This window comes from Drosophila bipectinata, chromosome 3L, assembly GCF_030179905.1.
Source record: "Drosophila bipectinata strain 14024-0381.07 chromosome 3L, DbipHiC1v2, whole genome shotgun sequence".
NCBI classification, from domain to species: domain Eukaryota; kingdom Metazoa; phylum Arthropoda; class Insecta; order Diptera; family Drosophilidae; genus Drosophila; species Drosophila bipectinata.
The window spans coordinates 20,902,228-20,915,628 of record NC_091738.1 but is presented as its reverse complement, the minus strand read 5'-3'; the positions used below and the strand labels follow the sequence as shown (position 1 = coordinate 20,915,628).

The 13,401-nt window shown below is 44.5% G+C and overlaps 1 protein-coding gene across 2 annotated transcripts in view; it reads left to right on the top strand.

Annotated features, from left to right (window-relative positions):
- sfl (N-deacetylase and N-sulfotransferase sfl) overlaps window positions 1-13,099 on the top strand; it is a 55,351-nt gene extending 42,252 nt beyond the window's left edge. For both annotated transcript variants that reach the window (XM_017247091.2, XM_070280502.1), the window contains 3 exons: window positions 7,659-9,543; window positions 10,418-10,770; window positions 11,964-13,099. In XM_017247091.2, the coding sequence (XP_017102580.2) occupies window positions 7,659-9,543; window positions 10,418-10,770; window positions 11,964-12,066 (2,341 nt within the window). In that variant the 3' untranslated portion in view covers window positions 12,067-13,099. The remainder of the gene's footprint in view (window positions 1-7,658; window positions 9,544-10,417; window positions 10,771-11,963) is intronic.
- The last annotated feature ends 302 nt before the right edge of the window (window positions 13,100-13,401 follow it).

Here is a 13,401-nt window from a genome sequence, read left to right as displayed (position 1 = left end):
CGAGGGAAGGAGGAGGGTGTGGCATTAACACACCAAGTTTCTGGCTGTAATGCGCCGTGAAATTCTAATGAAAATTTCCAAGGTAATTACGCGGCCCAAAAGACATCGCTTCAATAGCTTGCTATGGCACACAAGGAGAAATCTTAAAGCTCCACAATATTGGTCTTAGATGGGCAATTAATGAACTATATTTTGTAACTCATATGGAAATAATTGAGTTTGCTTTTGGTTAGATTTTTGTTATGGCTATCAAATCGATATTAAGAGCGAAACTACTCTACACTCTACTCCAGTTTTAATATTATTACTAGAATATTTTCTGTTAGTGCATCGATTTCCCTCCGTCGTAGCACAAGTCGTTTATTAAATTGCCATTTATAATGTACACGAAGCCATGCCCCAATGCATTATGCGCCTAATAGCTACTTAACCTTATTTTCAATTTTTGATTTGGTCGGGGCTATACATGGGGGTATTGGCGGTGTATATGGGTAAGTCAGGCAGTCAAGTCAGCACGCGGAAGTCATCAGCAGCATTGTTATCATTTGAACCCGCCACCACCCACAACCCACCAACAACCACCCAGCAAGAAGCACCCATAGTGCATGAGCTGAGCGACTGCGGGGGTGTGTGAATAATGTAGCATGCTTTGTGGTGGCTCATCCCGAAAACGACGCTCATCCTTTTGGTTATTCTGGGCGCTGATTGCGCCACTGGGAGCCTGAACTTTTTAAAACGCGAAATGGCAAAAGGCGAATAACGAACAGCAGCGGTGTGTTCGGTGGAGCAGCACGGTACGGCAGGGCACGCCAGCAGAAGCTCCCATTTTATCCCAAAATCCCCCGCCATGGCCCCGCTGACGTCAATTCGCACAGACACATGGCAAACGCCATAAACAGCCACCACAATTGGATGCTTGCCATGGCAACGACAGCCACCCGACCCGGTTCTAGAAGACTTTTGGCCCGGCTCGGTTCTCCGGCTTTATCCTTGGCTGCCTTGGCTCAGCTTTCCTCGCTTGGCTCGTCATAATCACACCCTTTTCGCCAATGTTTACTTTAATAATGTCGCGGAAAATTTTTATTTTCAATTTTTCACAAGTCAATGGAGTTTAACCAGCCACCAGGCAGCTGTGCTGTGTCTGCAGTGCCACAGTGGGAATCAATGGCCTGTAAAATTAGATAATTCGTTCATGGAATTGCAACTTTTTCATAAATATTGAGGGATTTATATTGTTCCTGTATTGTCATCTCATAAATATTGAGCAATATTGAGGCAACTTTTAAAACAAGTTACTTGCTTTCTTTAGGCTGGAGAGTCCATCATAAATATTTAATGTGTGATCGGCCATTTTTGAGTTATTTCTCGCAGCATTTCTCCATTTCCTTTTAAAATTACAAATTCCACAAATCCCCATAATAAATCCATGCAACCGGAATTTAATTTATTAAATGCTTGCTTAGCCCCAAGACTTGTGCTGGAATTTAAAATTCCATTTCAGTTGCAATTAAAAATTCCGCAAATCCAAATTCAATTTGTAGGAATCGTTTCATTAAGATTTCATTGAAATGTTTTCCACTGTTTAGGCCACGACAATGGCCATGCAATATAGTCCACATACGTATAGGTATATATAGTACAGCCATACTATACATATGGGTATGGGTCTTTATGCTTTTTTCCCATCTGTGGACTGGCAGTGCTTGTGCAGAAAAATATAAAAAAGGAGGAAAAATATTTTTGCTCTAGCGCTTGGCACGTGACGCGGCAGTTCGAGTTGTTGGCTGCTGTTCCCAGAGATTGTTCCCGCAACCTTTTGGCCCCCAGACCCCCAAGAACCCACCCCGCAACCTCTATTCTGGCCCACCCATGTTTTGTGTGACAAGTTGGCTTTTTGCTTGTTGTTGGCTTGTTGTTGTCGCTTGTTGTTATATTATTTTCTTCTCCTTTCTTTTTTCAACAAATTGGTTATTTTATTGAATTACTCAAGCAGCAGGAGGCTACCCCCGACACTCGCCCACCGTTCCCGGAGCTGTCGTCTGGGTCTGGGTTGCGTGATTATATTGGCCTAAAAAGGCGGGGGAGAGCTCACAAGTCGCGTCTCGACTTTAAGGACATTGCCTTCGCGTGTCTCCTTCTATGTGTGGTTCTGCTCCCTGCTCCTGGGCTTAAGTAGTTTCGCGGCGTATAATAAATTTTCTAGTTTAAACTCATTTATTGTCCTTACCGAAAGGATGAAAGAATATATGGCGGGGTTAGCTGCGAACCCCAGCGATTGCGACTCCTCCCAGTCGATGCCATATAATGGCCATTTGTTGTATAATTTTCACATTGTTTAGTGTCCCGAGCCAGAAGTACTTCCGCCTCTCGCCCGCCCACAGAAGGCCAGGTCCTCCTCCTCGTCGAGTGTTTTTATTTATGATATATAGATTACTCAGCGAGTTGCTTAGGCGACCGGTAAAGTGCTTTTTGCCAAAGAAAAGCAATTCCACTTGAAGTCCTTCCTCAGGCGGGGATGTGGGGTTAATTACGCTTGAAAATTATAGGCCATGGGGAAAATGTCTTAATACGCACGGAATTAAACTGGAAATGCGAGTGGCTTGTGGGCGGAGCTCCAACTTTCTAATAGACCACTTCGAACGGCATACGTAGACTGTAAATTGGGCTACAAATTCTGGAGGTTAATATGTGTTGGTTCTCAATGAAATACCTTTAAGCTCTAGGCAGGAATTTTAGCTTGTAGTTCCCAGAGTTAATTTCGATGGAAAACCTCAATTTGAGATTGAAATTCAGTGACGTAAGCTCTTAAACGTGCGAAACAAATAAAGAGGTAGATTCGTGACGAATGGCAATTAATATTAATTTATATGTTATACAACCTTCTAATTTTAAAACAATGTATTACTTGTAGAGCTCTTCTCATAACATATATTGTAGTGCTCTTTGCAACAAATTCTTATAAGCCCAAGAAACATAAAAATACAAATATTCATGACGAGGGATATTTAATATTTATTAGTATCTTACATGTACATTTTATTTTAAATGTTGAATGTACCATGTAGTGCTCTTTAAATAACCCAAATTGTAGGCCTTTACGGCATTCACTCTTTCATATAAATTTTGTCACATCCACAATAAAATGGTACAAATACTCGTGACGAAGGATAATTAATAATTATTTATATACGTATATTTATTTATATTAATGTACAAGTAATACTTCCTTTTAATTTTAAATATTTAAGTTATCAATGGTAGTCCTCTTCTTACCTTTATTGTAGCCCCGGCACACATTCCTTTAAATTTATTTCGTCACCCACACAATAAAATTGTACACATACTTGTGACGAAGTATAATGTTGATTCATATCCGTCAGAGAATAAGTCCTTCTAATGTTAAATATTGAATGTTTCAGTGGTAGTCCTCTTCATATTACCTTTACTGTAGACCCGGCACATATTCCTTTAAATGTATTTCGTCACCCACTTGAACAACCATCCATAGAAATTCGAGAAATACAATATACCTTTTGTTCGGGCTCATCTGATATCATTGTGCCTCAGGGTATGTACCTCTGATAAAAATCAATCGTCCTTCGGTCACCTGGCAACTAATTGGCACATGTGTCTGGGAAACCCAGCTCACATAATCAAGTAATCAGGAGGCAGACCATGGCATGACCCTGCTAATTGCATCATTACTCACGGCTAATAAGCTGAAACTTTGGCTCGCGGCGCCACTTCTTCCATTGCCCAACTTTTAGGGCTGGCCCATATGGTCGGTGGGTCTTATGGCAGGGATCAAGTCGCCAGGGTGGCCACAGGACCGGCATGAACACGGCTTTAAATGGCGGCTCACTTGGCCAAATAAATGCGGTGGATTTGTTCGATTATGGGCAATGGCTAACTCAATCTTGGGAATGCACTGGAAACAAAATATTTAACTTTATTTTATTTAAATATTTGTTATTTCCTTCAGGCTATCCAATTCGGTTGATAATCTTAGGATCTCAATTCCTTGAACATAATCGATGAAAAGTAAAGGAGATACATCCCCTCCTGAGCAGTTTTCAACCAGTGCAGTAATCCGTATTTGCGATACGCCCTACAGCTTAATTTCCTAACGCAAATATCAACAAGGCTAAGCTAGATGTGCCACCGAGATGAAGCTGCCCCAAAGCGCTCTAATGAAATTACAAACACTGTGCCGGCCGTGGAGTGTTTGGCCGGCTGGGTGGGGGCGAGAGGGCCGAAGCAAGACCCTGTAAGCCAAAGTGGCAGTGGGAAGTCAACTAAAACTAAGCCCATTTAATGCGTTGCATAAGCGACAAGCGAAAGCAGCCGCGCCACAAACACACCCAGGCGCTGCTTCCAGCAGGAACTTGCCAACCAGCGCCAACACACTCAGACAAACAAACATGCAAACAGACAGACGGACAGACAGACGGACGGACAGAGAAGCATGCACCTTCAAACCGGAAACAGCGACAAGAAGAAGAACAGGAAAACTTGGAGCGAAGGTGGCAAAAGGGTATCCGAGTGAGGAAACTGTGTATACTCGAATATGTAGTTACCTTATAATTGTCTGAATTTCAAATAAAAAGTAAGAAAAACAAAGATGAAAACCAAAAGAAATCAATTAATATTTAGAGAAGGAGGTTTAATAATTGAATATATTTTATGAAAATATTATGGTATGCTCCCCTGCTGGAGTATGGAAGCTCTCGCCCACGCCGCCATTTGCACTTTAACGCTTATCCTGAGGATAATTTAACACCCCATATAAATGCAAACAAATGAGCGTGAGTCCTCTAACACAGAAACACTCGTAGCCGTATCCGTAGCCGGGTTGCAGGAAAAAAAGCAACATTTATTTACTTGCAAGTAATACCCGGTAATGGGTTTTTAAAACAAATCCGCTACGGGCCTGTAAATGAACTTCATCAGCTCCCTCGCCTTGCCCCTCTGTCTGGCAATTAAATTTCAAATATCAACACACACACACACCGTACATACTCGAATGCACAGAGGAGAGTGTCATTATATAGTTAATTAAACAAACATTTTGCGCAGATAAAACGCTTTAATTAATGCTCTTACAGCACTCGAATAACCTAGCAGAAGTTGGCGTTAAATCTCCCTCGGCCTGGGCACCTCTTGGTAGCTTTTTTTGTGTTTTTTTTTTTTTTTTCTGCTTTCCACACCTGAAAGGTATGCTATGGAAATTCCTTTGGAAATTGCAGGGCCCAGTGATGTCGTCTGATGGGGGTTGGGGTATTATAGGCTACTCGAGGGGCTTAACATCTTAAATATTAAATAAATAATATGTTAAATAGTCGCTATATTATTTTATTGATTAACACATTACCTCCATTTAATATTCAAAAGGTTTAATAAAACCATATGTATATTAAACGGCATCCTTTCACTTTATACCATCATTAACTTTAATCGTCTCCAGTATTTTACTCGCCTTTTATGCACCTCCTGCAGGTCATATCCCCTTTCGACCTGAAAGCTCCCTTTTGTGACTTAATTTACCTTCTTATATTTTGCACTCGGGCGTTGGCCGGGCGTGCCATTTTTCAATATCCGGTCGGAACATAAATGACCACTTTGATGGGCTTGCTGCGGAATCCCGGGCTCCACTTCAAAATGGAGACCCCCTGCCGGGTGACACATGGTCTCGTGTTGACGCGCCATAAAATATGCAATGCATGCAGTGTGTCAGCGTTTTAACCGCCCAGCCATCCAGCCACCCATCCGGCCCATCAGCCCACCAGTCCCGTAAACTCCCTACCTGATTTTATATTTTGTCTCCCTGGCGGGGCCCGCCGTTCAACTTCCATAACTCTGCGGGTGATGCGGGCGGAGGCCAAAAGTCATTCCGTTTTTTGTCGGGCCCATCGCACAAAACTATCAATAATGTGCCACGCCCCCGGCAAACCATCATAGCTCATATGCACAGTGGTGGGGGAAATAATAGGGTGCCGGGATTGAAGGGCGTCCTGGGAGCTATGACACCGAACTCGAAATATTAAATGTACTTAAATGCTGGAAAGAACATTTACTAAAGAAAGCTTTTGAAGGAATCCTTAAGAAACCTTACTGTGCTTTTAAAATATTTCCCTCAACTGTGTCTCTACGTGGGTATTCGGACCCATCGGAGCACCACATTCAGACATGTATAAACTGTTTTGCTTTATGACTTTTGTATGCAGCGACGGTAGAGCTGCTGCAAATATTTTTAATATGCTTCGGCGAATGTGGCCGCAACCCGAAAAAAAATTAAGGAAAAAATAAAATGTTTACAATGGCCGGGGCAATGGAGCAGCCATTGGCTTTTTATGTCGCGTTTCGGCTTTTACGTGGGCTGGCTGGGCTCTTAAATGGTGGAAACACCGCCTGGCATATTGAATAAAGTGGACAACATTCTGAACGGAGGATCGCCGAGTTTGGTTTCGGGTTCGGTTTGGGTCTCGGTCACGAGCTTGGTTTGTTTAGCTTTAAAATCCACTAAATGGTCAACACGGACGCACACCGGCAGGAAGTGTGCGCTGGATCTCGGGTCCAGGATGCTGGCTACTGGCTGCTGGCTGCGGCGGCCTTTACAGGATATACCCAAAACCAAAACCGACATTCGGTTCACATTCATATGCATAGGCATTCCCTGCGCCAGCCCCAGCCAAGGGCAAGAGGATAGAGTAGTGCACAGAGACAGACGTGAAATTCAATCAATTGGAAATTCCATATCAGTGAAAATATTTTAATATTTATGCAAAATATTTACTGGGACTGAGGTCGGAGGGCGAAGAGCGAAGGGCGAGGGACAGCGTTTAGCAGGTTTACCCAGCGAAAATAATAATATTGAAATTGATTTTATTCATAAGGATGCTGAATATTTATACAACCATGTTGAATGTAATTATGGCACGGTGTGGTTATTGTTTTTCTTTCCTCTCCCCTTGTGCGGGATATGTATATGGGAATGAATTAAGAATGCGTTTCTATAGTTGAGTGAAAATATCAGTTTATAAATAAATGCTTGGCTGGATGGGCAGAGTGGAAGGCAGATATATGTATATACGTGTCCTTCATTTTCTTGACAGACCAATCTAAGCTCATCTCCCCGGCCAAAACAAACAAAATTTATCGGATGCAGCTCACGTTTGGGAATCCGAATGGCAAGTGTCAGGCCGCCCCCACCCATCCCATCCGTCTCTGTCGCCCGCTCCCCATGGCTTGTCAGGACAAACAGCTTTTGACAGCCAGATGTCATATGCAGCTCTCAGTGCACTTCTAAACTCCAAGAATCTCCAAGAAGGATTTCTCTATCTCATTTTCCCACACTCTCAATGAATGTCCCGTTTGACAAGCGCTCTTTTCTTTCATATCCTCTGCGCTGTCTCTTTCCCACTGACGCCATTGTGGGCGCCATGTTGTTTCGAATTTGACAGTTATGACGTTTGGATATTTTTACCGTTAGTGATAGCATTTATTTCAATCTGGTGGTTAGAAAAGGAGAAAAAATCGCTTTATTGGGTCATGCTTTGTTGTCGATTGTGATGCCAATGGAGGTAACCTGTTATTCCTTTAATTTAATTAAATATATGTACATATGTTTCTATTAATCTTATTCTTTGTCTTCTTTTCAGATACAAAATCGAGGTGGCCGGGAAGAGTCTTCCAGTTCTCACCAATCTGGACAAGGGCCGGTACGGCGTGATTGTGTTCGAGAACCTGGACAAGTACCTCAACATGGACAAGTGGAACCGCGAGCTGCTGGACAAGTACTGCCGGGAGTACTCGGTGGGCATTGTGGGCTTCGTGAGTCCCAGCGAGGAGACCTTGGTGGGCGCCCAGTTGCGGGACTTCCCACTCTTCGTGAACACGAACCTGCGACTGAGGGATGCCAGTCTGAACCCCGCCTCGTCGGTCCTCCGGCTGACGCGAGCAGGCGAAACCGCCTGGGGGGCACTGCCTGGCGACGACTGGGCGGTCTTCCAGCATAACCACAGTACCTACGAGCCGGTGGAGTGGGCCCAGAGGAACACCCAGGAGTACCCGGCGGACAGTGTGGGCCAAGTACAATTGCCCCTGACGACGGTCCTCCAGGATCGCGGGCAGCTGGACGGCATACAGAGGGTACTTTTCGGCAGCAGCTTGCGTTTCTGGCTGCACCGCTTGGTGTTCCTCGATGCCCTCAGCTACCTCAGCCATGGACAGCTCAGTCTTAATCTGGAGCGCATGCTTCTGGTGGACATAGACGACATATTTGTGGGAGAGAAGGGCACGAGACTGCGGCCAGACGATGTCCGGGCGCTGATAGCCACGCAGAAGAACATAGCCGCGATGGTGCCAGGCTTCCGGTTCAACCTCGGATTCTCCGGGAAGTACTACCACCACGGAACGCGGGAGGAGAACCTGGGCGACGACTTCCTCCTGCAGAACGTCCAAGAGTTCAACTGGTTCTCGCACATGTGGAAGCACCAGCAGCCGCATCTGTACGACAACCTGACGCTCCTGATGGCCGAAATGCAGCTGAACTACGCCTTCGCTCTGGAGCACAACATACCCACGGACTCGGGGTACTCCATATCACCACATCACTCGGGCGTTTATCCCGCCCACGAGCTGCTCTACCTGGCCTGGAAGAAGGTGTGGAACGTGAAGGTGACGTCCACGGAGGAGTATCCCCACCTGCGACCAGCCCGGCTGAGAAGGGGGTTCATCCACCGGAACATAATGGTGCTGCCCCGACAGACCTGTGGCCTGTTCACCCACACCATGTACATCGACCGGTATCCCGGGGGGCGGGACAAGCTAGATGAGTCCATACAGGGCGGGGAGCTCTTCCAGACGATAGTCTACAATCCCATCAACATCTTCATGACGCACATGTCCAACTACGGCTCAGATCGCCTGGCCCTGTACACATTCCAATCGGTGATCAAGTTCCTGCAGTGCTGGACCAACCTGAAGTTGGCCTCGGCGCCGCCCATTCAGCTGGCCGAGATGTACTTCCGGCTCCACCCCGAGGAGGTGGACCCCGTCTGGGGCAACCCCTGCGACGACGTGCGGCACAAGAAGATCTGGTCGAAGACCAAGAACTGCGACTCGCTGCCCAAGTTCCTGGTGATCGGGCCCCAGAAAACAGGCACCACGGCCCTGTATACATTCCTTTCGATGCACGGCAGTGTGGCGAGCAACATCGCCAGCCCGGAGACCTTCGAGGAGGTGCAGTTCTTCAACGGGAACAACTACTATCGGGGCCTGGACTGGTACATGGACTTCTTTCCGTCGGAAGCGATGCCGAACACCAGCTCTCCGATGCCCACGCAGCTGGGATCGCCGCGGTTCATGTTCGAGAAGAGTGCCACCTATTTCGACGGAGAGGCGGTGCCGAAACGGGCTCACTCCCTGCTGCCGCATGCCAAGATTGTGACAATCCTGATATCGCCGGCGAAGAGGGCCTACTCCTGGTACCAACACCAAAAAGCCCATGGCGATGTGATAGCCAACAACTATAGTTTCTACCAGGTATGGACAAGTTTAAAGCATTGCTGGCATAGTTTTCTCAATAATTTAAATAAAGTTGCGTCATTAGTTTCTAATAATTGAGTTGAGTTTTCCGACATCCACTTTTGTATCGAATCGGGGAGATGAAATTCCCCAATTTGCCATTCCTGTCCCCTAGTCCCCCGATCCGGGGAGATAGAAAAGAAACATTCAGGCAAGCAGGAAAACTCATTCGGGTTCACCTCAAAAGCAAATCGAGTCAAAACAAACAACAGAGGAAATGAAAGAAAATCCAGTTTTAATTCGGGCAACTTGTGGGACATCCGGCTTCATTGTGGCAAGTAGGTGCTTCACTTCCTCCGGCATCTTTCGTTGATTCTTTGGCACATTTCATGTGAATTCCGTGCTGGAGAATTCTCTATTTGCACCCGAGCTTGTCCCACAACTAACACATGTACGAATGCTTCAGATTACTCTGGCGGCAGCTTGCTCTGACATGTGTCCGGGCCACAGGACCAGGACCCTCAAAACTGGTTCGTCGTCCTCGCCTCCACAATTCCTGTCCAATCTACACTTTCAATAAAAACGTATGGAGCGGAAAGAGCCCTCAGGAGCTTTTGTTATTAAAGATGTGTAGCATGTGTAGGTTTCAGAAATAAGAAGTGGCTTGTCACAATTAAAAGTGTTTTCTTGTAAATGAATATCTGTAGATAGAAATGTAGATACTTTAAGGTCATAATAGTGAATAATTTAATCATTTTAAAATAATATACAACCTTAGCTTCCATAAAGTTTTTAAAATGAAATTTTAAGATTAAAAATTTCGTCAAGTGCTTGAATCGTTCAGTGACTTACCACCTTTCGTTTTGCATTTCTCACCTCAACCACTTGGCAGGTCATAACGGCAGGCGACTCCGCACCGAGAGCGCTGAAGGACCTGCGAAACCGCTGCCTGAATCCCGGCAAGTACGCCCAACACCTGGAGCACTGGCTGGCCTACTACCCGGCCCAGCAGCTACACATCATCGACGGCGAACAGTTGCGCCTGAATCCCATCGATGTGATGAACGAGCTGCAGCGCTTCCTCAAAATCCAGCCGCTGCTCGATTATTCAAATCACCTGCGCTACGACGTGAAGAAGGGCTTCTACTGCCAGGCCGTCAGCGAGAAGCGCAATAAATGCCTGGGCAAGTCCAAGGGCCGTCAGTACCCGACGATGGATGAGCGCAGCGCCAAGCTGTTGCAGCGGTGAGTAAAATCGAAGTTCGCAGAGGTGGAGCTATCCAAAAAAAAATTTCTAAAAAGCGGATCAGACTATAATGTACCCTTTACTAGCAGCTCAAACCATAGCACCCTATCTTAAAGATGAACTTGGACTTCTAAAGTAAAGAGTACTGAATTAAATAGGTACCCAGGTCAGACAAATTGTGAGAATATACATTTAAATATACCATAACCATAGCACCTACAAGTTGGGTATACCCTTATCCTGCAAAAAAAATGGAAACACACAAAAAATCGGAAAAAGGTGGGGAAATCGGGAATGGAGGAAATTGGGAAAAGTTAAGGCCATCACTCGTGTGTAGGTGTGAGTGATTTGGGCCGGGCAGGCCAAAGGAGCAGAGGCAGCTGCTTTGAGTGAAGGATTAATGAACATATGTGTGGGTATACATAGGTCTGGTGGACAAAAGTCCCCTTTTTTTTGCTGGCCAAGAATTTGGTGTAGTGGGTGGGAATCTGGCACTTTGCGGCCGCTAAAAGTGCACTTTCCTGTACTGCGATTTTGTCGGTATGCCAGCTGTTGTCAGTTGACAAGGGAAGCGATTTGCTGGCGAATCCTTTTTCTGGGGCACCCACCACACGAAGCGGTGATGGAAGTGAATGTGGGACGAGGGAGGAGGAGGAAGATGGACAGATGAACTACTTTGTGAGGCATTCAATTGGAGTAAATGGGAAATATATCAGGGGAGTTGGCCAAGTAAAAAATAGCTGTAAGTGGGCTAAATTTGTTTCCATGTGGGGTTTCATCAAGATGATTGCAAATGTGGATATTTATCACAGGGAGTAGGGGGCTCTCTGAAAGCCAAATGGGAAATGGCTTGGGCATATCTAAGCTTGTTATTTATTTATGTTGGCATTTGTTAGACGAACTATCTGACTATAAAGACTTGCTTACCTAATATACAAATTAAATTAAATTTAAGTTAGAAACGTTTAAGCTTGGAATTGTTCATAAAATACCATCACCGGATAGAACCCTTGAGTAAAATATTCCAAAAACTTTGCTGAAACGGGGATCTTATCCCGCGTATGATCTGCATAATAGTTCTGTCTGAGGCAGCAGCCGCGCCATTTGAAATTCTAATTGCTCCCCCACCTTTCGTTTGCTTTTATTCTCTGTACTGATGGAATGTATCTTTTTCTGCTTTTTCCCCCGGCAGCTACTATCTGAATCACAATACGGCGCTGGTGAAGTTGCTCAAAAAGCTAGGCTCGCGGCCCATTCCTCAATGGCTCAAAGACGACTTGTCCACGGGCACGTGATAGCAGCTGTTCACCGGAGGATTAGGAGGCGGCATGGCAGTAGGAGTGGCAGAAGGCGGAGCCGGAGACGGAAGAGGAGCAGGAGGAGGAGGAGGCATTAAATATCGCAAATTGCGTGCAAAACTCAGGAAGCAGCTGCATTGGCTGCATCGTCTGGCGGCAGTGGCGGAGGCGGAGGCGGAGGCGGAGAACGTTGAAATCTCGTCCCATCTGACAGGATGAAAACAAAGCAGTTACACCAGGAGGAAACAAAAATTCTAAATATAAGCTGCAGATGTAGAAAAAAGATAGAATAGAATAAGGAGAAAAATCCGTAACATAATTAGTCGCTTTTAACGTGCATAAATCCATTATGTTTGTTGCTGTTGCAGCTAATTAATGTCCCTGCAGTTGTCAGCTAAAGTTGTACAGTCAGTTGTGTGGGAGTGTGTGTAAATAGATAGGAGTGTGTGTGTGTGTGAGGATGTGCGCTATAATGTCGCCTGTTTGCGCATTATTAATTATCATAAATAATATCATGAGGCATCATGAATAAATGCATAAATGCGCTTTGTTAGTTGTTTAATGTTTATTAGTTCGTAATGGCAAATTAAGCGCCTAATTAAGTTTACGCACAATGCTCTGCTCTTTCGTTATTACCTCAGATACACCAATTCAGCTCACGGCCTCCTAAAGACTTTGATCAGAGCACTATATCTATATATCCACAAGGCAGCTGAAAAACAAATAAAACAAAAAGCGAATGAATCGAATTAGAATTTTATTCAAATCCAAGCCAAAACTGTGTAATGTTTTCAGCAGTCTGCGAGTCCTACATAATCCATTTACATTCTTAATTTCAAGTTTTAACCTAAGGCTGCTCTACGTCCTAAGTGTACCATAAATGTTTTTAGCAACTAACCTGTAAACTTTCAGTTTTATTTAATTTAGTTAAGCAAAGCTCTATGTATAGTTGGATAAATGCGTAAATGTAAACTAGTTCAAGTTTAGATTGGTAATACGACAATAATAAAAGCGAAAATTATTGCAAGCATTTGTTTTTGTTATAATCTGAAGTGGTACTGAAAGTGGCTAATACTAAAATGGTTAATTTTTCATAAAATAAATTCAACATTCAACATAACCACACCCGTCTAACCATTTGTCTGTATAAGCCCGTAGATCTCAAAGTCTTCTGGAAATTATATTATATGATATAAAATAAATAAATAAAATTCAGAAGGTTGTGTGAAAATTTCACTTAAGTTCATACCTTTTCGAGAAATTGAGATCAACTATTTTAGCAACACTGTTTTGAGAAAAGCGAAAAGCGAAAATATTTATCGTATTAACGCC